Below are 26,174 nucleotides of genomic sequence, written 5' to 3' on the forward strand. Positions count from 1 at the left end.
GAACTCTGTTACAAAAGTTGCTTATGGAAAGTCAGATTTTAAGAGAAACCGAATCCTTCAACTGTGTAATGACGGCAATTCTAGCTCACTGAGGGTGCTACAAGTTTCTCACAATAAATCCTGTGTTTGGCAAAGACAAGGAATTTGCTTAATATTATTGCCTTGAAGAAAGTCAAATGTTTGTGTGGGGGCTCCATGTTTGGGGAGGCCAGTTCCTTTGTGTGAGTAGCTGGTTGTCATGGTTCCAACAGGAAAAACCCAGCTCCATGGAGATATTAACATGCCTCACTCCTGGGGAGGAGCAGGAGGCAGTGGGTCATTCTGCCTTTAGCGAAAAGCCACAGGACGAAGTGTCTTTCCGTTGTTATCTGTCCTAACCCACTGAAATAACCCAGCATGCCTGAAAACAGAACCTCTACACTTATGTTATGTAATGACTAAGGTAACACGTCCAACTTAATGTATCTCCAAAGAACCAGCTAAACTCTGCTGTGCCATACAGGAGTCTCATTCCTCCCCATGACAATGCGGTGCTGTCATCTCCACCTGGGGTCCTTAGTTTTACAATGACCTTGTCGTAGACAGAACACATTCAGAGACGATGTGACTCGGTGACAAGCAATGCAGGGTTTATGAGAGACAAAATCTGTTTTTAACGCGGAGACAAGAAACATCAGTTATCAAAATGCCTTATTCGTTCAATGAATAAAAGCTGCAAAATTGTTAACTAAAGAATATCAAAGAACCTTTAAACAACAAATTCATGTTTCAGAAGTCGAAGCATACATTCTATAGTATAGCTTTCTATTTCAATCTAAAGATAATAAAAGTAGAAAATAATGCCCAGAAAATACTAACATTTTCCAGATGCACAAGATGGAAATGGATGGAAAGAGTACAGCCAGAACCGGCCATCACTGCTCAGATACTGTTCATCGTTGAGACAAGGTCTCTCATGAGCCTGGATCTCACTAAACAGGCTATGGGACTATCCTAGGACTGGCCTTTCTCCAGACATGCCACCACACTCAGCTTTTGGGACACAGGTTCTGGGAATTAAACCTGGGTCTCCACACTTGTAAGACAACCCTTTACTGACTCAGCCACCTCTTCAGCCCGAGAAAGTAGTTTTATTTAAATTTTGTTTTAAACGTTGTTCATGATGTTCTGCTTCCTCAAACAGCAACACTTCTGAGGACTTATCTTGACAGACCAGGTTCTGCTAAGTCTTAGCAGCCTGACTCAACTTCCAATATCTGTCCTGTACTTCACCCAGAACAACAAACACTGGCAGGAGACCGCAAAGGACAGTAACATCAGCACAGGAGGCTCTCAGACTCGGAGCACGTAAAGTATAAGCTACTTTCAGAAAGCAGCCAATCTATGCTTACTGAGAACGGATAGAAATGTTCCTATCTTCTAAGGGTACCTCAGGGTTCTAAAACACTGAGACCCAGTATCCCACGCTACCTAGAGTAGTGTCTACATATTGGGGGACGATGACAGCCCTGCCCCAAAGCCTGAAATGAGGACTGTGTGAGCTCACGGGTGACGTACACGCTAAGAATCATCAAGTAATGCAAACACGGCAGCACAGGCCTATAATAACAGGAGGCTGAGGCAAGAGGGCTGCCAAGGCTGATGCCAGCCTGGGCACATGACGAGATGGTGAGGAAGGAAGAAGGAAGGGAGGAAGGAAAGGAAGGAGGGAGGGAGGGAGGGAGGGAGGGAGGGAGGGAGGGAAGAAGTGAGAAAAGGAAGGAGGAAGAGAGGGAAGGAGGGAAGGAGGGAGGGAGGAAGGAGGAAGGGAGGAAGGAAGAAAAAGAGGGAAGGAAGGAGGAAGAGAGGGAAGGAGGAAGGGAGGGAAGGAGGAAGGGAAGGAGGAAGGGAGGAAGGAAGAAAAAGAGGAAGGAGGGAAGGTAGGAGGAAGAGAGGGAGGGAGGAAGAGAGGAAGGAAGAGAGGGAGGGACTTAAAGTATCACAGATGGTTTCAAATACAGCCAATACTATATTTGATGCAAAAAGCCATCTCTTGGCAAATAACTTACCAGCTCTACACTGGTATAAGTGTACAGCTGGTAAGACGGCTTAGTGAGCAAAAGCGCTTGCCACCAACGCTGTAGATGTTAGTGTGGTTCTAGAACCTACACGGCAGAAAGAGAGTTACCCTCTGACCTACACTCATACCCACTCACACTATAAATCAGTGTTTAAAATGTTAAATTTCTTTTTATTGAGAAGAACTCAGAGCACCCATCACTAAGAGTGACCTGACCTAGCCCTTTTCTCATCTTAAGCACTATATGAGGCACACAGCCTCTTCAAGTCTGAGACCTTGAAGTCTCTGCCTCATCACAAGGAGAAGAAACACTATAAGGCAAATTTCGAAACTGAGGTACTGACTACCTTTTACGGTATCTTTCAAAGGTAATGAGGTGATCCTTTACAATTATGAGAAAAAATATTTTGCCCCTAGAATTCTTTGCCCCGACACACTACGTGGGACTTAAGAAGGCATTGCAGACAAGAAGGAATCTTAAATACTTTACCATCTATACCCGGCACAAAGATTATTTTAAGTAGTGGCTCCAGAAAACTGAAAAGGACATGTATGAAAAAAACATTTTCAAAGGGAAAGAGAGAGGAAACAACATGTGACCAGAAACCAGAGTAAGTGTTACTGTGGAAACAAGATGTCCACAGCTCCATGAGGGTGTTAACATCCGGGAAATCCAGGCCCAGGGAACTGCATCTCCTTCTGTGTCGGCACCTAGCCCACAGCACTGAGTCACATGTTTAAAACACTATTTCTATAGCCTGTCTGCTGGAATCTTCCTACTGGAAAAGCAAGCAGTGCGGGAGGGGCAGGAGAAAAGAACCTCAACAAGCTTCAGCAGTGTAACTGCTTTATAACCACAAAAGCTCCAGACGAACAGAGCTTAACTAGCCAAAGCAGACATGTATCTGTGAAAAGCAGTTTCTGTCTGGGGAGTGTTTTGCTCTGGTAGGCCTTCATCACCAAGAGGAGGGCAGGGCAAGGGAATGCGCAGCAAGGCCGTCTCATCCCAGACTCGCTGGCCACCGAGGGATCGCTTCTTTCCCGCCAGCAAGCCAGGAGCATTCTGGACTCCGCCATCATCAACGTCACGTCGAAGTACCATTTTAGACTTCTCACACCAAGCAAAATAGAGAAGTAAACATTAGGAAAATAAATAAAGAATAATGTCTAATCAGGATTAGACCATCTTCTAAGAAAGTCCAAAATAATGTGTGAAAATCTAACAAGAGGTAGAGGAGGCAGTAAACTGATACAGTTGGTTAATTTCACCCCAGGATTTTGAACAATGAAAACTAGGTGACAAGATGGCAGTACAGTCAGAAACCTGACAGCACTTTCAGGGAAATCACTTCTCAACTGTACAGAACAGGAGGGACCAATCCTTCTCTTTCCGTGAGTGAGCATCTGGAAAAGGGAAATGAACTGCATGGAAGGAGAAAAAAAGGAAATGAGGGAAAGAAGAAGAGGGAGGTGAGAAGGAAGGAGGGGAAGATAGACAGGCAAAGAGCTTCAAGATGGCTGCAGGGGGCGGGGCACCACCCATAGGGGAGAACTGCAGCCGACAGAAGGGAAACACACTTACATGAGCAATCACAGAGCTACCTGTCAACATTCACACTGTTAGAAAGGACATAAAATCTGAAAGGACAATCACTACAAGAATGTTTTCAGAAGTCCTTCAGGCAGAAGGACAATAGTAAGACAGGAATCAGCTTCTACATAAAGCAAAGGAGGACGCTGGAAAAAGACATATGAGGAAATGTAAGAAATCTCTTCTTTGTTCATATCCCTTTCATAAAGCTGTAAACTAAATTAGACAACACACATAAGGCAAGTGTAAAAATGTGAGGTAGTAGCAGCAGTGGCCGAGGCCAGGTGCAAGCAAGTGCCACTCTACAGGCCCTGACCCTGGCATACACACTCAAAGGGAAGTTGCAGACAGTTAAAGACACACACACTGTAGGTCCTAGGCTGGCCTCTAAGATAGCAGAGCAAGGGGTCACACTATAAGCTAATAGGACTAAAGTTCTGCTGCAGCACGACAGCACAAAAACTCCCCAGAAAAGCTGCCTAGAAGTACTGACAAAACACCATTTATGGTCTCTAACAACTACTACTCTATACAGCAAATGAAGAAACAATCATCAAAAGAATCTCCTCAAACTCAGTGCGTACAGTGGATATCTACAGTGTAGACCAGGCTGGCGCCCTCTCTTTCCCTCCCAGCTCTGCAAAGTGGAAGCCAAAGGCAACAGAGACATGAGGTTGGTGCTCCTGGTTTTCAGACGCAAGAGGATATTACACTGACTCCTTGTCAACTTGACATACAAACACATCACTGGTAAGCCATAACCCTTCCTTTTTAGTTTTTCCCCAAGATCACATATTAACAGCAACATTACAATATAAATACTCCAAGTTTTAAAAATCCCACGGTCTTTAAAAATTCAGGCTCTTTAAAATAGCTAGTCTCTTTAAAATTCAAAGTCTCTCCATGGTGGGGTCCTGTAAAATCAATAATAAATTAGATACTTTACTTAAAGAGGAAAGAACCTGGGCGCGGTCAGAATCTGAATAAAGCAAAACTAAACTCCAAAAAAGTATAAATATCTCAGTGCCCAGTGTCTAGGATTCACATGACGTTCTAGGCTCCTGCACAGGGCTCGGGTCGCCTCTCCAGCTCTGCCTTCTGCAGCACACACAGCTCGTCTTCTAGGCTGTGGCTGGCTCCATCCCACTACCGCTGCTGGTCTTGGTGATCATCTCCAAAATGCTGCAGTTCGTTGCTGCAACTAGGCTGCACCTTCACAGCAGGCACCCGGGCTCTCCTCAGGCGCTCCAACCCAGCCACTCAATGTCAAAACTCAGCTGCTCTCAATGACCCCTTCATGCCTTCAAAACCAATACCGCTGGGTGACTCTGACACTACAGAGTTCAGCTGCCAGCACGAGGCACAATCCAGCAAAAATCTGTACCACAGCTTCTGTATGCTGACCCCGAAGAAACACTTCCCAGAAGATTTCACCTCAATGATGCTGGTTTCCTCTAATCACAGCTGATTCTTCAGCTCCAACTGCCAACACCCATTGTCCCAGCAAAGCAAAGTTTTAACTTTTTGGTTCCTTTGCCAATCAAGCCCCAGGTGACCAGACACCACAGATCCTTCACATAAAATTCCCAGTAGAGTTTTCTCATCCCTGTGAAATTTCACAAGCCAGGCCTCCACTGTCTGCGCTGCTCTCAACATTCCCATCCTCCAAGCTCCTACAGAACAGCTCACTGAGCTCTCAATCCTCAGTAGTTTTTCTAGGCCAAAGTTCCAAAGTCCTTCCACAATTCTCCCAAAACCAAAATGGTCAGGTCTGTCACAACAACACCTCATTATCCTGGTACCAACTTCTGTCTTAGCTAGGTTTACTATTGCGATGAGGAGGGAAGAGTTTATTTGTCTTACATTTCCACATCACAGCCCATCCTGAAGGAAGGTGGGACAGAAACTCAAGCAGAGCTGGAACCTTGAGGTAGGAGCTGATGCAGAGGCCACGGAGGGGTGCTGCTTACTTGCTTGCTCAGGCTGCTTTCTTGTAGAACACAGGACCACCAGCCCAAGGATGGCACAACCCACAATGGACTGGTCTGGTCCCTCCTTCATCAATCGCTAATTAAGAAATGCCCTACAGGCCATGCGGTAGTGTCATGTGCCTTTAATTCTAGCATTTGAAAAGCAGAAGCATGTGGATCTCTGAGTTTGAGGTCAACCTGGTCTACAAAGAATTCCAGGACAGTCAAGGCTACACAGAGAAACCCAGTCTTGAAAAACAAGACAAAAAAAGAAAGAAAGAAAGAAAGAAAGAAAGAAAGAAAGAAAGAAAGAAAGAAAGAAAGAGAGGAAGGAAGGAAGGAAGGAAGGAAGGAAGGAAGGAAGGAAGGAAGGAAGGAAGGAAGGAGAAAAAGAAATGTCCCATGGCCAGATCTTATGGAGACATTTTCTCAGTTGAGGTTCCCTCCTTTCAGATTCCTCTACCTTATGCCAAGTTGGCATGAATCCAGTCAACACACACTTCTCATTCTGACCCAGCTACCCAGTGTGAACCAAGCTCCAGGTGGGCTGGCGAGAGCTAGGAGTTCCTGGATGAGAACTGCAAGCCCTCGTCTGCTTCCCAGACCCCTGAAATGACAGCTCCTTCTGTCTTGGCAGTAATGTCCTGGAGAAAACTGGGGCTCTGGGTGTCCTTACCTCAGGTCACATGGCAGGCATCCCATGGTGACAGACAAGCTCAGCTGACTTCAGGGATTGCTGTCCAGCTAGCCACAAGCCCTCAGCTCCTTTAACAAGTTTGGGTAGAAAGAAGCTTCTATTATCTCATCTGCAGCACAGAACTGTGACTGGACCATGTGACTGAGACCATGACTATGGCAACTCTTATAAAAGAAAGCATTTAACTGGGGCTGCTTATAGTTTCAAGGTTTAGTCCATCGCCAGCATGGCAAGAAGCATGGCAGCATGTAAGCAGACGGGTAGCTGAAAGTTCTACATCTAGATCCACAGACAGCAGGAAGAAGGAAGAAAGGGACGCTGGGCCTGGTTTGAGCTTTTAAAAGCCCAAAGCCTATCCCTAGTGACACAATTCCGTTAACAAGGCCACATGTCCTAATCCCTCTCAAGTAGCACCACTCCCTAATGACCAAACATACGAGCCTATGGAGTCCATTTTTATCAAACCACCACAATGGCCAAGGGGAATTAGGCTTAGCAGAGCATAGGCCACAAAGGCATGGACCTCACATGTAACAATGTGGTGATAACCCAGGCCTGGGTGTCCCAAAGAACTACAGAGGTGATGGGGACAGGAGCCTAACAGATTTACTACTGAAAACATTGACCTCAGAAACTATCCCTTCAAAGGGGCCTAAATTGGACTGGATTAGACTCTGCAGCAGTTTATGCCCCATGGTGTCATTAAACAAAAACAAAAAACTGAGCAGCCAGTGGTTACTGGAGCCGAGGGCGTGGAAAGAGAAAGAAGCTCACGGTCTAATGAAGACCACTGCCATCCTAGGGAACTTGCGTCTGAGTGGGATCACTAAGAAAGTGAGCAATGCCAGCAGCAACCAGACACCCACCATCTATACCGCCATTTTCCAGCAGAACACAGACGGCACGAGAAGAAACAGGAAAGCAAGCCCTACATTCAGGGCAAAGGGTAAGTGGCAGAAACTTCCAGTAAGAACAGCCAGACATCAGGTTTACAGCTGAGATTCAGAGCAGCCACTACAAATACATTAAATGCAAAGAAGCTATGATTATAGAAATAAAGCTGTAACAATGTCATATTTTTCAAAACAGCACTAATAAAAATACAGAATTAAGAATAAAGAACCAAATAAAAAAAAATTCTAAAGTGGCAACATAGTAACAAAAATTGACTTTTAGTTGTAGACTCCAGACTACATTGACACTGGCAGAATTTGGAGACTTGGAAACAGATCAAGATTTTGCTACTTTAAGAACAGAGAAAAAGAAGGGGAAGAACCCGAGAATAAAGAACCCACTAAGCCCACAGTACACATGGTGCACGTGCTGCAGGGGGTGGAAAGAATAAGCAGAAAAATTCATGGACAACTCAACGGCCGAACCCGGCCCAGACAGTCAAACACACAGCAATCAACACCTAGAAAGCCAAACAAACTCCATCTGGGAAAATAACTGAGTCACAACATAGAAAAAATGCCAAAAGATATAATGAACTCTGCAGAGTCGCCAGGAGGGAACGACGTGTCACGTGCAGGGTGCATTAACCAGGAGTTGAGGGGCAACAGACAGAACGAGTACACGCTACAAGAGCATTTATCAGGTCGACTTTAACATACGTCTGGGTAGCCTGCCAATGGCTAACCGTTGCTTAAATTCCATCCCTGGCAAAAACAGAAACACCACCTTCCCCTCCTCCTAAGGTCCCAGCAAACAGAGGTATAATGTCACCAAAGTTCACCTGGGGGAAATGATGAATTTATTAAACTTACAGAGAAATGAGTGAGGGGTTACAGGCAGGATCTGGCCTTGGAGGGCCTGCACCCAGCAGCTTCCACAGGGCTGCACAGACGGAGGCCCTCTCCTGCTCTAACCTTCCACTAATTAGGACAAAACTGAAAACAAGTTGTTGGGAGGGTTAGCTGGATATCTTCCAACCTTTCCTTCTATGCGGGAAGGCTCAGCTGTGACGATCTCTTCCTTCTATGCAGAAAGGCTCGGCTGTGACGATCTCTTCCTTCCATGCAGAAAGGCTCTCTTTTGGGAGCAGGCTCTGCACAACTGACAACGGCAGTGCCTTGGCTCAGACAGTATTCCCGTACAACACTGCCCCACACTGGAGAGGCTGGGAACCCTGTAGTCCAGGAAGCTGGCTACAGCAGTATCCAATCTGGTGCTAAAGGCCCAGAGGATTCCTGGAGAGTGCGAATCTTCAGTACGCACGAGAATCTCAGAGAGGCCGGGTTTTGACATTAGACAAGGATGGCAGCAGCAGCGCCAGCAGCAACAGGTAGGTGAACTTGCCAGGGAGCGTTAAGGAGTCAGGCAAAAAGCAAAGTTTCCTTCTTCTACCTCCTTTTACGTAGCCTGCCACCTGGAGGTGCTACCCACATTCAGGGTGGGTCTTCTCACTTCAAGCAACCTGCTCCAGAAAACCCCTGGCAGGCCCGTTCAGCAGCTTTCAGTTGACTGTAGATCCAGGAAGTGGATAAGCAGGAGTAAGCACTGCACAGGTTTCCTTTCCACCGCTGTGACCAAACACTCCAACCTAAAGCATCGTAGCGAAGGAAAGGCTTTATCTGCTCCAGGGCCTCCAGGGCAGAGTCCATCACTGTGGAAGTCCGTGCAGAAACCACGCAGAAGCTTCCAGCACAAGCCCGAGAGGACACTACTTGCTGGCTCACTCTCTGTTCTGCTAGTTTCAGTACACAGCCCAGGGAACGAGCCCGCCTTCCCCGCCTGAGTTAACAACTAGGACCGTCCCTCACAGACAACCCCTTTACAGAGCAATCTGACCCGGGCAATTCCTCGATTGAGAGCCCTTCTCAGATGACTCTAGCAGTGTGGAGCTGACAGTGAAAGCCACTATGACGCAGGAAGCCGCAATGACGCTAACAGCTGGCTGACTAGAAATGAGAGGGCCGGAGGACTGCATCACAGACAACAGACACTGTCACCCAGAGTCTCCTTCTCAAAGGGAAAGACAAATGAAGACACTCCCAGATAACGCTGAGAAAATCTGTTGATGGCAAATCAGCCTGAGAAAACCACTAAAGTTCTTTAGGCTGAAAAGATTGACAAGACCTCAATCCAGTCAAAACCCAGAACACCAGTGAAGGTTGAACACAGAATTGTAAAAGGTAGTGTGAATACATAGCATTTCAACTTCCACTAACTGACTTAGAGCGTGATTGTGTAAGGAGCCGAGTGAGGAGGAGGGGTCACTTGGCAAGTAGGTTTGATCCCCAGAACCCATGTAAAAGACCCAATGTGCAGTATCTGCTAGGTGTAGTTGTTAGAGTGACCTAATTTAACTCTTGCTTAGCAATCTCTGATGCACTTCCATAATACCCAGAAAAGGCTGGGCATCCTGGAAGTCCACCTACTTCCTAAGATCACCTAACTTCTGGATAATCATCCAAATGCTTCACTGTGTGGCAGGAAATGTGGGTTCCAACATACATGCATGTTTCTCTGAGGGAAGGTGGTGAGGCTGATAGCCAAGAACAGCGTGTGCCCAAAGCCATCCTGAGGGCACCTGGCAAACAACTCAGCTCTTGAGAAACAGTCAGGTTGGGGGAATTTGGGCTTTGTGCTGACCAACGAAAAAGACCTCAGTGAGACCGAGGCTGTCCTGCTGGCCAACGAGATGCGAGCTACTCCCTGTGCTGGCACCACTGCCCCTCACAGAGCTACTGTGGTAGCTTACAGCACAGGCCAAGAAGGCCTTCTTCCTCCAGGCTTCAGGCATTAACACTCACATTGCTGAGGCTACTACTAAACTTTTAAGTGGCATGCAGCTGATAAAGACAGGGACAAAGCCATATTGCTGGGTATCTTCGCTTTGGGCTGATCAGACAGCAGGTGTTTAACAATGGCGATACCCCAGAAGAAACTGCATTCTTGCTTCTTTGGGAAGGCATTTGCTCAGGGCCAAGTCCTGTCATCAGTGGGTACAAGTAGGTCCTGGCTTTGTCTTTAGAGACTGAGTATACCGTCCCACTCTCTGAAAGGGTCAATTCTTGGCTGGTCCATCTGCACTTGTGGCCGCTGTCCCTAGGGCTGCCAAGGAAGAGTTCAGAGGAGTCCCGTGAAGATAAAGGGCTTGGTCTCTGGCCATTACCCCCAAAAGCAACCAACTCAGCCTATATATATATATATATATATATATATATATATATATATATATATATATATATATATATTTTTTTTTGAGAAACGTAAAAAGCCAAGCACAGTGTTAAATGCCTATGATCTTAGCTCTGGTAATCACAGACAGGAAGAGTGTCAGCCAGCTAGTCTTGGCCAATCAGTGAACACCAGTGTTATATTAGGTCACTAATATTTACTATTGATATATCTTCTGGTAAAGCTTGCTGTTAATCCTAAACAGCTGTATAACCAAATCACCACACAGAGACTGGGTTTATTTAATTAACCTAGTACACAATGCTGGGCAACCATTACTCCATCCTAAACCTCCAAGCCCACGTGGTTTCTACCATTCAGTTTTCCCACATTATACTTGCTTTTTGTGAAATCTTCTGGTCTGGTTCATTCTCCACGATCTCTTCTCCAGCCCTGCTCTCCTAGCTCTGCCCCCCCACCCCCACCCTTTTGCCTCCCACTCTTTTCCTGCCCTCTGGCTCCTCCCCTCTCCCGCCTCCTTTCCCTTGCTCAACATTGTGGCTGGTTGCTTTATTTTGGATGTTTACACAAAGTTGAGACAGGTGACGCTAAGAATAAGTATCACAATGCAATGTCCGTATTGAACCAGAGAGCGGGGAGAGAAATCAGCATTTGAATGAACAAGGGTACACATCTCAAAAGAACATTATACCAACACACCAGGGTTAGTGAGAGACCTTGTCTCAAACAATAAGGTTGAGAATGACAGACGTCTGACATAAACATGTGCACGACACACGCACACACACACACACCCTTAACAAGATTCCAGCAAACTGAATTCCGCAGTCCGCTAGAAAGACTGCACAGCATGACTGAGTGGGACTTACCCAAATAATGCACAAATGGTTCAACACTGGACATCAGTGCAACACATAATCTAATATGATGAAGGGAAAAATCAGCTTTTCCAATTGATGCCAAAAAATAAAATCACTTCACAAAATCCACCCCACCGACTCCTTTCATTAAAAATAAGATATTCAATAAACCAGCAATATAAGAGGACTTCCTTAGTTGAATAAAAAACAGTTGCAAACCCCATAGCTAGTCTCACACTCAACAGTGGAAGGCTGTAAGCTTTACCCTAGTGTCAGGGTACAGATAAGGATGCCCATGTTTACCACTTCAAGACTTAGTAGAACTTTTAACCAAATCAATTAAACAAGAAAAGGAAAAAGTCAAAATCAGGAGCTAGGCATGGTGGCACAAGCCTAGAAGCACAATGCCCAGGATACTTAGCAGAAAGATCATGAGGTTAAGGCCGCTATAGCCTGGGCTACAAGGAACACACACACATGAGCACATGAACACATGCACGTGCACACACACACATCACAGTCAGAAGAAAGACTACTGCTATCTCAATTATTACATGACACTATCTTTAAAAAGAAAAGAAAAGCTATTAGTGCTTGTAAACAAATTAATCAAAGCTGTTAGATCTACAGTATCAACACTAATAAAAATGAGCAGTCCAAGAAGGAAATTAAGAAAACAATTTATCTGGTTGAAATATATATCAATAGCTGAGTGTTTGCTTGTATGTGCAACAAAGATAAACAGAAAACACACAAAAAGCTACAATAGCTAAAAACAGGCTACAGGGATAAGGATGCCACACAGAACAATGGAGAACTCATGCACCTGTGGTTAACTGATGTTTGACAAGAGTTAACGTGACAGCTGGGCGTGGTGGTGCACAGCTGTGATCCCAGCACTTGGGCAGAGGGATCTCTGCGTCTGAGGCCAGCCTGACCTATAGGGTGAGTTCCAGGACAGCCAGAGCTACACAGAGAAAAAGGGGTGGGGGTGGGGCGCACACGCTGTTGAAGACTGGATATGGCCCAGTGCTTAAGAGCACCAACTGCTCTTCTAGAGAACCAAAGTTCAATCCCCAGCACCCAGGAAGCTCAGTCTCCGGGAATGTGACCCCGTCTTTGGCCTCCAGGGCACCTCCAGGCACACTCACACAGTGCACAGACACACGAAGGCAGAACACCCATAAACATTTAAAAGCAAAGAAACGCTGAATGCTATTGAAATGAGATAACACCTACAAACTTTTCAAAAAAGATGTAAGTCAGGGGACAGACATTTATATCAACGGAGCTGTCATGTATGAAAACTAACTCCAAATAGATTGAAGACTAAATATAAGCGCTAAAAGAATAAAAAGCTCTAAAGTGAACAAAGGAGAAATTTCTTTACAACTTTGACCTAGTAATGGCTGTTTTAGATATTGACACCAAAAGACAGGCCATGAAGAAAAACTAAACTGGACATCAGCTGTAAACGTTTGTGTACTAAAGGTAGCTACCACAAGAGACTAAAAGGTAACTCCAAAAACGTAAGAAAACGTATGTAAACATCTATCTAATAATGCTTTGGTACGCCATAAATATGTGTAAACACACACACATACACATTGCTCCTACAGCTCAGCAATGAAAAGACAAACTACCCAAGTAAACAATGGACAAAGAGTTGAATTTCTCCAAAGATACACATAGCCAGAGCGCACATGGAAGGTTCAACATCATTAACCATTTGGAAAACGCAGACAGACCCACAATGAAACGCCGCACACGCACTAGAATGGCTACAACAGTAATTATAGAAGAAAATAACAGGTGACAGTCAGGATGTGAGTAAAACACACTGGAAAGCATAAAACGGTACTACCACCAACATGACCAGTTTTGCAGTTCTTCAACTTGGTAAATATAAAATAGAAGGCATATGCTCAATAGATTTGAAAAACAATGTTTATAGATTCAAAACAGTTGGAAAACCAGTGTTCAAACAAAAATAGTTGTATTTTTGTTACACAAATACTTGTATTGGCACCACTGATGAGAATTTTCAAAAAATGGAAAAATCTAAATGCCCATCAATGGATAAACAAAATATAGCTCATCTGCACAACTGAATTATTCTCTAATAAGGAATGAAATATTAATATGTTACAATAGATTGATATTAATAAAACTGTGCTTAAGGAATTAAGTTAGTTATAAGAGTACATATTATGGTTGCATTGATATTAAATGTCCAGAACTGACAAATCTGTAGACATGAACCACATCAGCGATTGCCTTGGACCAGAGTAACCCATGCCCTTAAGAGAAACCCAGACATTCAAGATCCATGCACTAGCAGATTTGGTATGTGGTGAAGGCTGCTTCTTGGTTCACAGTGGTTATTTTCCCTTTGTCCTCGCACATGAAAAGTGTAAAGGGCTATGTGGGGCCTCTTCTCTAAAGCACTAGTCCTATTTCCATTCATGAGTCTCTACCCGATGACCCATCGCCTCTCAAGACACCTCCTAAAACCTACACATGGGTTGGGAGTGGACACAAACACTGAGACAACAATAAACCTTTTCCAAAGAATGAGAAACTGGCTGGTGGGAGGCAGCGGTAGGCAGAGGCAGAAAGAGCTCTGTGAGTTCCAGTTCAGGAGAGAGAGAGAAAGAGAGAAACTGAGGCCCATTTGGTTCTCAGTGGGCAGCAGACCTAACCACCAGACCTGAATATCACCAGGACACTTTTCTCTAGACTCTAACAATATGAATCATTTAAGTTTGCAGGCTGAGCCAGGCAGCAGTGGCATATGCCTTTAATCCCAGCACCAGGGAGGCAGAGACAAGCAGATCTTTGTTAGTTCAAGGCCAGCCTGGCCTACAGATTGAGTTCCAGGACAGCCAGAGCTGTTACACAGAGAAACCCTTCCTCAGAAAACAAACAAACAAACAAAACCAAGTTGGTAGGTTTCTAAGAACTCATAATTACAATCTGCTCTGTTACCTCCTCTGGGAGAAGGAGAGTCATGGCCTCCGATGACGACAGAGATGCCGGAATCCTCCAGTTTCACCTTCCAGTTTTCAATGATGGTTCTTGACTTGTCCTGTACGTGTGACACGCCAGCTCAGGAAAGTTCCCTCAAATGTGGTTTGTAAAACATTCAATCACCCAGCAGCTGCCCCATAAATACCTTGCTGGCATCATTAAAAACCGAGAGCTCCGTGGTGCCGTCAAAGTCTTGCTGTAAAACAGACGTCAAGCACTCCTCCAGCCACTGTTCGGCATTGTGCACCGGGAGGACAATGGACTAGAAGTCGGAGAAACCAGTTAACAAACAGCCCTGGGGAGCTGCACGCCCTTCACCACCTGTGAAATGTTACCCCAGAAAACGAGGCTCTGGCCTCCAGGTGGCCTAGCCCAACAAACCAAAGATGCCTGTTCCTCCTAAGCTCTTGACAGTCACTTGGTCCATAATATTTAAGAGGTCTTAGGTCCCCCTTAAGTTCTTGGTGCTTTTAAAGAAGTGCTCCATTCACTCATCTGCTGTTATGTGTACACATGGCCCTTGGCGGAAAGTACCTTTACCCACTCATCTACCCATTCCCCTCTAGATGCTTTTGGAAGGGGGGACTAAAAAGCATCAAAATGACCTCTAATTCAATGGCAAATTCATCATTTTAACCATGAGGCAAAAAGCATCACCATTCTAGTTAAACACCTATCCCCTGCTCGTGAGAACCAGACTCCAACAGAGTGACCTCACAGGGGTCATCACGGCTCATCCCAAAGCCGCTGGACCAAGAGGACACGTACAGGCCTTTAATCTTTGCCCATATGTGAATTCAGGCACCAGCACAAGGTCAAGAATTCCTAAAGTGGTGTGGAATAAAACCACTGAAACTTAGTAGCAGAAGAACAGCTGTCATGGGCACTGTCTCAGCTCTCTCTCACAGTAAGAGCAGCCACAGAAGTTAACAGTTGGCATCACCCGAGTCAATGTGCGAAAAGTGGAGCTGTTTCTGAGCAGGAAAACCAGCAGCTTAGGCAGGTGTGAACATAGACACACAGGTATGTACATGTTACATAGCTACATAGAACAGACAAGGTCTACAAGTAATGTATATAATATCTACATTATTAAAGATAACGTATAATATACAGCTTTAAATTACTGAATCTGAACATGGGCTATAAAAAGCTTATAAATGAGTGTTGAAGGCATCATGTACCAAGTTCTTTAAGGAAATGCTCTCTCAAGAGCTGATGATCCAAAAGTCGCATTTTATCCTGTTTGTGCTTGTTCTTAGACTTCTTATTCGTCATTTATTTGAGCTTCTGGGGGCTGAACCCAGGGCCTTGCACATGCATGTCAGTTACACCCCAGTCCTCTGGACTTACTTTGTAAAGGAAAAGAGAACATGTTTAATTTTCTCAAGACCTACAAGATTTAAAATGAAGAAAGGTGCGGTGACGCATACTCGTTATCGGTAAACGGCACGCAGTTTCACGGTTAGTGTTGCAGGCCAGCCAGAGATACGGACCTAACAACATAAAAACGATACAATGTACATTTTTTCTGACGATAGGCCTTGATTTACCGGTTCCCAATCTCAGTAAGACTGGCATGAAACACACAATCCACTTGGCGCTGAGCCGGTGAATCACACCGACCCTGACATCTAACCCACCAGCTGGGTAGGTGGGACAGGTGTGGCAGGACCTGGGGGTTGGCAGGGGTGGGACGCGAGAGTGCTGGGCAGGTAGGTGTGCAGGTTTGTGTACGGCAGGAGCTCGGGCACCCGTGCCATAGGCCCACCAGGGAATGGTGGGAGCCCTCCAAGCTGGGGCAATGTTCAGAGGCTGCGAGCCCGGAGTGGATGAATCCCGGGTCGGGGTGGGAGAAAAAGCAACAGAGGGGGCGAAAGGAGGCGCCGTGTGTCACCCCGCCATACCTACCACTAGGGCCGGGGGGCCGCGCGTAGTGGCGTTCTCCGGGAGCTGCATGGCGGGGCGCCACCGCCCTCCTTTGGCACGCGCGGTCTGCCCGGGAGCCCGAGCGTGCACGAACAGCTCCGGGAGGTGGTGCGCGGGCCGGACCACTTCCGATCGGCGCGGAGCCACGCGGGCGGGGTCGGATGACAGCCGCGTCCTATGGGTGCAGAGACCCGTCCGTCAGCGCGGGAAGGCGGTGCTTCGGGCGGAGCGGGCGAGCCGGGGCAGCCAGGGAGGCCGCGGCGCGGGGAGGAGGCGGGGCCCGGCGGGGCGGGCGTGAGCGAGCAGGGTTGGCTTCCGGAACCCGGGCTGCGGCTGTCCACAGCCCAGGCTCTCTTGTCTCTGCGGCTTCTTGGCCTGCGGAAGCCGTCTCGCCCCACCTGGTGGAAATAAGCGCCCACCGGAGCCCACGGGCAAACGAATGTTGTAGAAATACTTCGGGACGGGGAGCTTGCGAGGGGCGCCTCCCTGTGCAAGTAGGGGGTGACTTAAAAATCCAAACCCGAACACCTGAGGTTGGGCCTGTACAACTTTGAAAGGGGAAATGGCAATAAGTTGAAAACAGGCGACATTTCATCTGAGTCGTTCGGTCTGACTGCTCCCGGCGGGGAAGAAGGGCCCCACGCGGTGGGAGGGTCTGGGCCGCCTCTGTCTGGAGTGGCCGACGGTACCTACTTTGTATGGACCCAGCGCGCTCGAGTTGTCGCCTGCGTTCGGAGGCACGAAGCTCCATCAAAGCCGATGGCTGAGTTCCTCTGCTGCACAGAGACGCACGGGCTCCTGGAGGGTGACCTGAGAAGGGGGCGTTCTATGAGCTGTGGGAGTCCCCAAGTGTCGAAAGGTCTCAGGAAACTGCTTTCCAAGGACAGGTGACAGTCCCTGGGCTGCGTGAGACAGTAGGAGGCTGAAAGAGGGTGGGAACGCAGATCCAGGAGAGGGTCCTCAGAGAAAACACCTGGGTGCCAGTGCGGGTAACCACCTGCATTTCTCTTCCAGAGTGCTCTTCTGACTTACGCTTGTGCCTGCAGTTTCTCTGAAAGAAGTGTATTTTAAGATGGCATATTTTGGTCATCTACACCTTCCATTTCTGAGGGGTGACACTGAGGTCACCCACTGGCCTTGGCACCAAGCAGCCCTCAAGAGTTTCCACACTTAAAAATAGCAGGGGATGGGGAGGAGAGGTGGCTCAACGGATAAAGGCCCTTGCTGCCAAGCCTTAAAACCCGGCTTTGAGCCCTGGCACCCACGCAGTGTCAAGGAGAGAGCCCACTGCACAGATAGCCTCCGACCTCCAAATATACAGGCTCTGGCTCCTCCACGCCCACGCCCCGACACAGGTGCCAGATAACAAAATAAAATGTAATTTAAAAATAGCAAGAGGTCCCAGAAAAGCTTTAGAGGACCGCAGCGCTGGTCCCCTGCTCAGATGTAGCTGATAGGCAGCTCAGTCTCCCTCTGACATGGACTCTGTTACCTGCTCCTCGATCACTTTCCCCTAGCAGAGTGGCCTTGCCAGGCTACAGAGGAAGGGATGCAGGCAGTCCTGATGAGCTTTGATAGGCTGGGATCAGTTGGTAAGGGAGGAGGGCTCCCCCTTTCTGAGGACTAGGGGAAGAGGGAGGTAGGATGGGACTGGGATGAGTGAATACATTTTTTAAAAATCTAAATTTAAATAAAAATATCAGAGAAAATTTAAAAGAAATACTTTCCTCAGTAGAAAACAGTGACCTGGTTCCCCCCCCCCCCCCCCCACCAGGAAAGAATCTACATGGTCCCTGGCAGTTCAGCAAAGTTCAGCAAAAACCTAGTACCCTTAGCAATCTATCAGCTTAACCTTAGGGGATGTCATGGAGCCCAACCTGTCTCTAAAGCCTGTTCTAGGCATTGCCAAGCTGATTCCTGCCTGTATAAACAGTGTTCACTCTCTTCCATGAAGCTGGAACAGGGCTAGGAAAGACCCTCTGCAGGTCACTGTGAGAGCTTTCCAACTCTCCCCACAGGTGACAAAAACTGTGAGAGCCCTGTAAATCGGTGTGCTTTGGCTAGCACTCTGCCCCTCTTACCTAGGCTCACCCACTCAGGTTAGTACTCTTAATTGCTTTTAAACTAAGGCATATGGGCATGTCTATGAGCACCTCTCCCACAGGAAAAAAAAAATGTTTTCTTTTAAAAATTAAGATCAAATGCAAAATATTCTACAGCTTCTTACAAAGCAAAGCACTATATCATGTATGATATTTTTACTGAAACTGCATCTTATCTGAAAAGCCAGTAGAAAATAGAAAGCACTAAACGAGTGGAAATACAACCTTATCTTTAAGTCTAACCAAAGCAATCTGAGAATTTTTTTTAAAGACCCTGTGTCCCCTCGGAGTTAACGTGTAGGGAATAGTTTACTCTTAAATGATGTAGTAGTAGCAGCACTCTGGCTCCCGGAACGGGCTGGGGGTCAGGAGTCAGAGGTAAGGAGGCACAGGGAGCTTCGGAGGCACAGGGAGCTTCTGCACCTTTGCAGCACCTGACATTTGGAGTGGGCTGGAGCCACTTGTGTCTCACACACACGCGTGGAGGCCAGAAGAGGGAGCTGGATCTCCTAGAACTGGAGTTACAGATGGCTATGAACAGACTTGGGGTGCTGGAGTCAAACGCAGGTCCTCACAAGAACAACCAGTGCTCTTCATGATGAGCCTTCTTGATGGCCCTGCTATTGTGCTATTTCCTGCTATTTCCCCTGACATGGAAACATCCATTCTTCAGGGAAGCTTCTTAAGCAGGAAGGCCAACAACTCAAAATAGCTTCAGAAAGTTCCTAAAACTGGCCAGACTCACTAGGTCCCTCCCTGCCAGATTAAAAAAATCAAAGTTGAGGAAGTCCCTCTCAAAATAAAGGAAGCTGAGCTGCAAAGAAGATTGAGCCAGACCTTGAAGAAGCGGAAACCAGCCAAGCTCCCGGAACTGAGGCACCCAGAAAGTATTCCTTGCCAACCTGTCGAGCTGCCTGCAGGCTGGGCAGTGTGCTCCAGGTTCCCAGATTTTGTGAGCTGTCACTCATGCTGGGGTGGGCCTTGGTGATGTAGCTGTCTTTGAGTCACTTCTCCTGAAAGCAACCTTAATAAAACTCATTGGGTCACCAAATTGGACTTGAGTGGTGTCTGTGCTTTAATCTGTCATGATAAAGGGTGAGTAGACATTTGTGTTCCATCTCCCCAGGAAAAGTCTTGGCACACAACACCTGGAAGCTCCCTTTTGCAAACATTTAGAGTGCCAAAGCACTGCAGAAGCTCCTGGTGGTAGCAGGTGCTGTTCTGAAATCCAAAGTGGTGGAACCGAAGCTTAGCCGCTTGAGGTAGATAGTCTCATCAAAACACCACCAAAGGACCAGGCTATGCAGACTGGTACCATCGCAGGCAGATGGGAAATGGACAGGGCATTGTGTTTACTGTGTCAAAAGTGTGTGGTCCTGAATCAGAGGAAAGAAGAGCAGGATAAAGGATGTGGATGAGCAGTTATGAGCATCTGAAGAAGAGTGATACAAAACTCCTGAAGCTGCAGCTTAATGCTACATGTACAGGAGGTGGGGGAAAGCTACCTGTGCCTATTTAGAGGTCTCAGTGCTAACTGCCAGGACTTAAAGGGAGAGCAAACTGCTGTGGTCTGAAATGTCATGTCTCCCAGGCCCATGTATGGGATGTTAGATGGGGCTTCTTAGGAGGTACTTATTTCATGGAATTAGTTGCCACACATAAGGCACTTAGGGAGCCTGTGCATCTTCTGCCATGTGAGGACAACAAGAGGCGCCTCTCTGAGGACGTTCCATCACCAAACACTGAGACTCCTAGCATATTGATCATTGATCATGGATTCCCAGCCTTCAGAACTATGGAAAATAAAATTCTACTCTTCATAACTTATGTAGACTATGCCTGGTGGTGGTGGGGCACACCTCTAATCCCAGCACTCAGGAAGCAGAGCCAAGCAGATTCTGATTAAAAGAACAAACTGATCCATAGAGTGAGTTCTAGTATAGCCAAGGTTACACAGAGAAATCCTGTCTCGAAAAACCAAAATAATTAAAAAATAACTTACCCAGACTATGATATTTTGCTATCGCACTCCAAACACACCAGATGCTAGTTTCTAAAGTTTATAACTTCACAATGCTGGTACCAGAGTCAAAGACTCAGTGCAGATCCACTTGACAAGACTTGGGCATTACTGGGCCCTCAGTGACGGTCTGTCAGGTACACAAGCAGCAAAGGCCAAGATGAAAGCTTTAAAGCAATAGCCAGATGGGCTCTCAGTATAGCCAAAGCCTCAAGACCTCCACTGTTGTTTCTGGGACAGACCTCAATTTACTGAGGAGTGAACCTCTCCTGCTGAAAGTCAGGATGCCTGGACTGTAGAAAACTGCACCCCTCCAAAAACCTTCAATTCTCAAGACAAAGACAGGCTAAGGGCATATAAAGCTCCCTTTTCTATGCTACCTCTATATTTTATAGGCTAGTCGTACCTCACACTTGGAATTTAAAGTTTCATTCATGATGCTTTTTAGAAATATAATCTACAGAAAATAGACCTGCTGTGGACATGACCCCAAGAGTTCTGTCTTTCAGCAGCACGTGCTCCTTGGGGATGAGAGTTCTGATAAGGCAACCCTGAGAGGTAGTCAGAGAATAACTAGGTGGTTAGGATGTGTTCCCGAAGGAGGGCATGCCCCTGTGGTGCAGCAGTTTGCCTTCCATCTTGGAGGGCAACTTCTTCAGACACAGACTATGAAAGGGGAAGCACAACAACAGCATAGCTGATGACACGGTGTTCTAAGCTGTACTGGCTGGTATTGTGTGGACTTGACACAAGCTAGAGTCATCAGAGAGGAAGGAGCCTCAGCTGAGGAAACGCCTCCACAAGATCCAGCTGTAAGGCATTCTCCAATTAGTGATCAATGGGGGAGGGCCCAGCCCATGGACGGTGGTGCCATCCCTGAGCTGGTGGTCCTGGACTCTAAGAAAGCAGGCTGAGCAAGCCATGGGGAGCAAGCCAGTAAGCAGCACCCTCCATGGCCTCTGCTTCAGCTCCTTCGGCCAGGATCCTGTCCTGTTTGAGTTCCTGTCCTGACTTCCTTCAGTGGTATGGAAGTGTAAACCAAATAAACCTTTTCCTCGCCAATTTGCTTTTTGGTCACAGTGTTCCATGACAGCAATAGAAACCCTAACTAAGATACAAGGGGAGATGAAACACACTCCATCCTCAGGGATGCTCTTTAACACAGAAAGTGAATGGCTCAAAATTGCTTCAGGAAGTCCTCAAAGCTGACCAGATTCACTAGGCTCCTCCTTCCCCAAGAGCGAATAAATAGCAAAAATTGTTGAGAGTCATCCTTAGACAAACTCACTCCCCCCAGAGGAAGCAGAAGCCAGCTGTCTTAGGGTTTTTATTGCTGTGATCAAACACCATAACCAAAAGTAATTCGAGGGGAAAGGGTTTGTTTTAGCTCACAGTTCCACAGCACCGCCATCACTGAAGTCAGCAGGAATCTGGAGGCAGGAAGTGATTGATGCAAAGGCCATAGAGAAGAGCTAATTACTTGTTCCCCATAGACGTGCTCAGCCTGCTTCTATTTTACACCCCAGGATCATCTGGCCATGGCTGGCACCGCCCACGATGGGCTGGACCCTCCCACATCCATCACTTCTTAAGGTGCACCCCAGGTTGTCCTCAGGCCACTCTGGTGGGCCGTTTTCTCAGCTGAGCGTCCCTCTTCCCAATGACTCAAGCTTGTGTCAAGATGTCATAAAACTAGCTAGCACACCAGTTCAGCCTCTGGAAGAAGCATAGACCAGCCCAGCAGTTCAGAAGAAACAGAGACCAGCCAAACAGCATGGAAGAACCAGAAATCAGCTGAGCTTCCGGGAAGAGGCTCAGACCAGCTAAGCCAGGTGGAAAGGACACTCTAACCTGTGGAGCTGCCTCCAGGCTATACAGTGTGCTCAGGCTTCCAGCTTCTCTGAATTGTCATCCATGCTGGGGTAGGCTTTGCTAATGCAGCTGTGTTTGAGTCAGTTCCGCTCCTGTGACTCTCCCTTCACCGATACTTCTGTAACTAATACTAGTAAAATTCACTGGTTCACTGAGTTTGACTGTGGTGGTGTCTGTCTGTATTTTAGTCCGTCGTCAGGTCCCTATCTGGAATGACGTTTATTGAGGTCTCCCCAGAAATCATGTCATACAACAGTCCCCGAGAGCGCATGAGCCATACTCATCATGGCCTGTCAGCCACATGAGAGTCAGACTATCCAGGAGCAAACAGCTGAGGCCAGCTCCTCTGGAGGGAAGGGTTGGTGTGCGTGACAAGCTGCCCCCTCTTTCAAGGGTTTCCAGCGCTGCCTTGACACCACCCAATATCAGCTGCTATCTCTGCAGGTCACAACTTTGAACACCAAAGGGCAAACCCTGCTCAAAACTGCCAGCCTTTCCCATTCCCTGGCATAGTTACTGGACCAGACAGTCCTGACCCTTCGGGTCATGACCTCTGATGGGGTGGCTTTCTTCTCACATGGGCCTCCTAGAAGCCATGGGAAATGGTTTGAGGGTGTGGCTGAAGCTTCCAAGACCACAGGCAGATCCTGAGAAGGGAAAATGAAGCCTGTGGTGGCTAGACTCTAATAGTGATCTCTGCAGGCACTCAGAACTGTCTTGTGACAAAGCTATGGACATCCAAGGGGCCTCCTGTGGGGATAAGTGTCTTTACCCAGAGCCCCATTTCAGGAAAGGATAGGTCTGCTATGGCAGGAAAAGGCATTCTCTGTAGAAACTATATGCATAGAAATCCCGTGTGAAGTATTTGTCTTGACCAGGAATCTACGCTTCCCTCCCTACAGCCAAGAAAACAGTGTGAGCCAGAGGTTTACATGTGGAGTATTTCTGTTCTCAGGCTCTGGTGCTGCAGGAGAGGGGACCAGAACATGTGGACTCCAGTATGAAGTCTATAGCAGTGTTGAACCCCAGGCCTTCCCTGTGTCTAGAGAACTGTCTACTTCCTGAGGCTGGAATGGTTGGGTCTAATCTAAGCTCCTTTGTGGGTCCTAAAGGATCTACGATGTCCTGAGCCCTGGGCCCATCCAGCCACTGTTTTAGATTTCTATTGCTGTGGTAAAACACCATGCCCAAAAGGAACTCGGGGAGGCAAAGGGTTTGTTTCATTTACGCTCCCACATCACGGTTCATCATTAAAGGAAGTCAAGGCTGGAATTCAAAAAAGGAACTTGGAGACAGATACCGAAGCAGAAGCTACGGAGCAGTGCTGCTTAGGCTTGTTCAGCCTGTTCTCTTAAATCATCCTGAGCCGCCTGCTCAGGCACAGCACTGTCCACAGTGGGTAGGGCCCTTCCACGTCAATCATTAATCAAGAAATGTTCTACAGACTTGCAGATAGCCATTTTCTTAGTTAAGATTCCCTCTTTCTAGGTAAGTCCAGACTCGTGTCAGGTTGACAAAAAGCAACCAAGACCCCTTCTGGAGTCAGGATAAGGACAAAGGGTAGGCCATGCTTGATGAAGGAGCCTGACCCACATTTGGAATAAGAACATAAAAGCACCTTCACTTGCAAAAGGAACTACCCTGTTGTGCACACAGCACTTGAGGATGCTTTGGGGGTTAAAGGTCAGATACCCTTCCAGGTCTAGGATAATTTAGGGTAAGATGTCAGGTCCCATCAGGGTGGTGTGGGTGTACAGCAAGCTACATTATCTATTTAACTTGAGTGGTTTGTTTGATGGAGCGGCAGGAACGGCCTAGGACTAACATCCTATTATATGCAGTGAGACATTCTTCTCTAAAGTGTGAGCAGGAAAGTGTCTTCCATGAGCTACAATAATACATTTAACTCCTTAACATAAAATGCCATGTCCATAACAGCTTGTGCGAAAGAGAAAGGGCTGGGATCAATGAACAACAGAGAACATGGAGAGGCAGGAGGCCAGAGATTCTCAGAGCAACATGGTGTCCCCAGGCCTCAGGAGGGAAAGCAGTGTTGCTAATACGGCTGCCAAAGCTAGTGATCCTAAGAAGTTGATCGCCTCCACTTCTGATGAGACTTAAAAGTAGAACTGCCTCAGGATCTACCTTAGCAGTCCCTGACCTCACAGAAGGAATTTGCTGAGAAGTAAGCTTCATCACCAAATAACTTGTAGCTCCATTACATCCAGGACGTTGCTAAAGCATGTTTATTGAAACCTCTTTTGGTCCATAGCCACACTAGCTAATGGGAAAGGCTGGCACTGGACAGGAGCCTGGGGAGGAGGCATAGCGCAAAGGAGCTACACCAATAGAAAAGTATAGGGTCAGCAGTGGATTAGGCCTCGAAAAGGAAACTCAATTTATCCAACTACAAAGAATTCAGAAAGAACTCAGGCTAAACCACAAGTCCCTAGACCCAAAGACGAGCCGTTCCTTAGTCATTCCAGGCCACAATCTGTTGGGCACGGCTGCCCCTGTGCTTTTCCTGTTTCCTCTTGCCCCCACACTTTCTAGGGACACCTTTCCAAACTGTGTACCTGTGCTGGCAGGTTCCACGTCAACTCGACGCAAGCCAAAGACATATCCAGGAAGAGGGGATCTTAACTGCGAAAACGCCTCCATCGTATTGGCTTGCGGGCAAGTCTGTGGTACATTTTTTGACTGGTGACTGATACAGGTGGGCCCAGCTTATGACTGGTGGTGCCAACCCTGGCAGGTGGTCCCAGGTGCTGTAAAAGAGCAGGCTGAGCAAGCTAGTAAGCATCACTCCTCCCTGGCCTTCATCAGTGCCTGCCATCGCATTCCTGCTCTGTTTGGGTTCCTGCCTTGTCTTCTCTGGTACCTTGAGCTGAAATAAACCCTTTCCTCCCTGAGCTGCCTTTGACCATGGTGTTTTCTCACAGAAACAGAAACCCTAACTAAGACGATATCAAATTCAGTCACTCAGATGAGTGTTGTCTGTGACCTGTACCTTACCCCCTCTACTTGAGAGCTGCTTTAGGCCACCCCACCCACACTGTCTGCTCATCCCCTCTACAGGAAGTCTTTCTATTAAGGGCCTTCCAACACTGAACTGCCGGCTCTGTGGGGGCAGGGACAGGGTCTTTTTTGTGCACTGCCAAGTCCCCTCTCGCTGGCGGAGCCCAACAATCACGTGAGCTGGATGCTGATGCAGGTCTAGAATTCTGGGGCCTGGAAGCATCACAGGCAGCAGGGAGGGAAGGGCTGGCTCCTTAAGACAGACCTGGGAGCATCTGGGGACTGACTCCTGAGAATAGGCTAGGCATGTTCCTCAAGCCCAAGAGGTCATCTGCGGTGCTGACTGAAGGTGGCTCCGTACCCAAACAATTCTGATCCTAATGGCCTCCCGCAGGCCCTGTTAGTGGCAATGGGGGACACGGTCCAGTGCTGCCAGCCCGAGGAGGGGAGAGACCAGAACTTAGATAAACCCGGGTTCTTGCACCACAGGAAAGAATTACAAGGTGGGACACTATGAAGCAAACTCAAAATTTATTAAGAAGTTAGTGTGGAGAAGCTGAAGTATGAGAATTGTGTCCTTTAAAGCCAGCTGGGGCTACGTAGTGAGTTCCAGGACAGCCTGGGATCAATAGGGAGATCCTGTCCCCAGAAAACAAAATAAATAAAAGATCTTATCACAGCTGTGAGTCAGCAGCAAGAGGGGGAAAGAGATGTAAGAGGAGAGCGTAAGCGGCCTATACTGTGTGAGAACATCTTCAAAGTGTGTGTGTGTGTGTGTGTGTGAGAGAGAGTGTGTGTGTGTGTGAGAGAGAGAGTGTGTGTGTGTGTGAGAGAGAGTGTGTGTGTGAGAGAGAGTGTGTGTGTGAGAGAGAGTGTGTGTGTG

General features: G+C 47.2%; 1 protein-coding gene across 10 annotated transcripts in view; it reads right to left on the reverse strand.

Moving 5' to 3' along the window:
* The window catches only part of B3gntl1 (UDP-GlcNAc:betaGal beta-1,3-N-acetylglucosaminyltransferase like 1), a 60,434-nt gene extending 44,056 nt beyond the window's left edge, over positions 1-16,378 (reverse strand). For 8 of the 10 annotated variants that reach the window (XR_008718422.1, XR_008718423.1, XR_008718424.1 and 5 more), the window contains exons 1-3: positions 16,262-16,378; positions 14,496-14,612; positions 14,309-14,408 (exon numbers count right to left, since the gene is read on the reverse strand). Coding sequence is in view for 7 of the 10 variants with exons in the window: in XM_055592664.1 (XP_055448639.1) it covers positions 14,309-14,408; positions 14,496-14,612; positions 16,262-16,309 (265 nt within the window). In the remaining 3 variants the exon portion in view is untranslated. Of the gene's footprint in view, positions 1-14,308; positions 14,409-14,495; positions 14,613-16,261 lie in introns of those variants that run through there. The other 2 variants (XM_055592668.1, XM_055592669.1) reach the window with 2 other exon arrangements.
* Between the last annotated feature and the right edge of the window lie 9,796 nt (positions 16,379-26,174).

Source organism: Psammomys obesus, unplaced genomic scaffold, assembly GCF_907164565.1.
Source record: "Psammomys obesus unplaced genomic scaffold, mPsaObe1.curated_primary_1811, whole genome shotgun sequence".
Taxonomy (NCBI): Eukaryota; Metazoa; Chordata; class Mammalia; order Rodentia; family Muridae; genus Psammomys; species Psammomys obesus.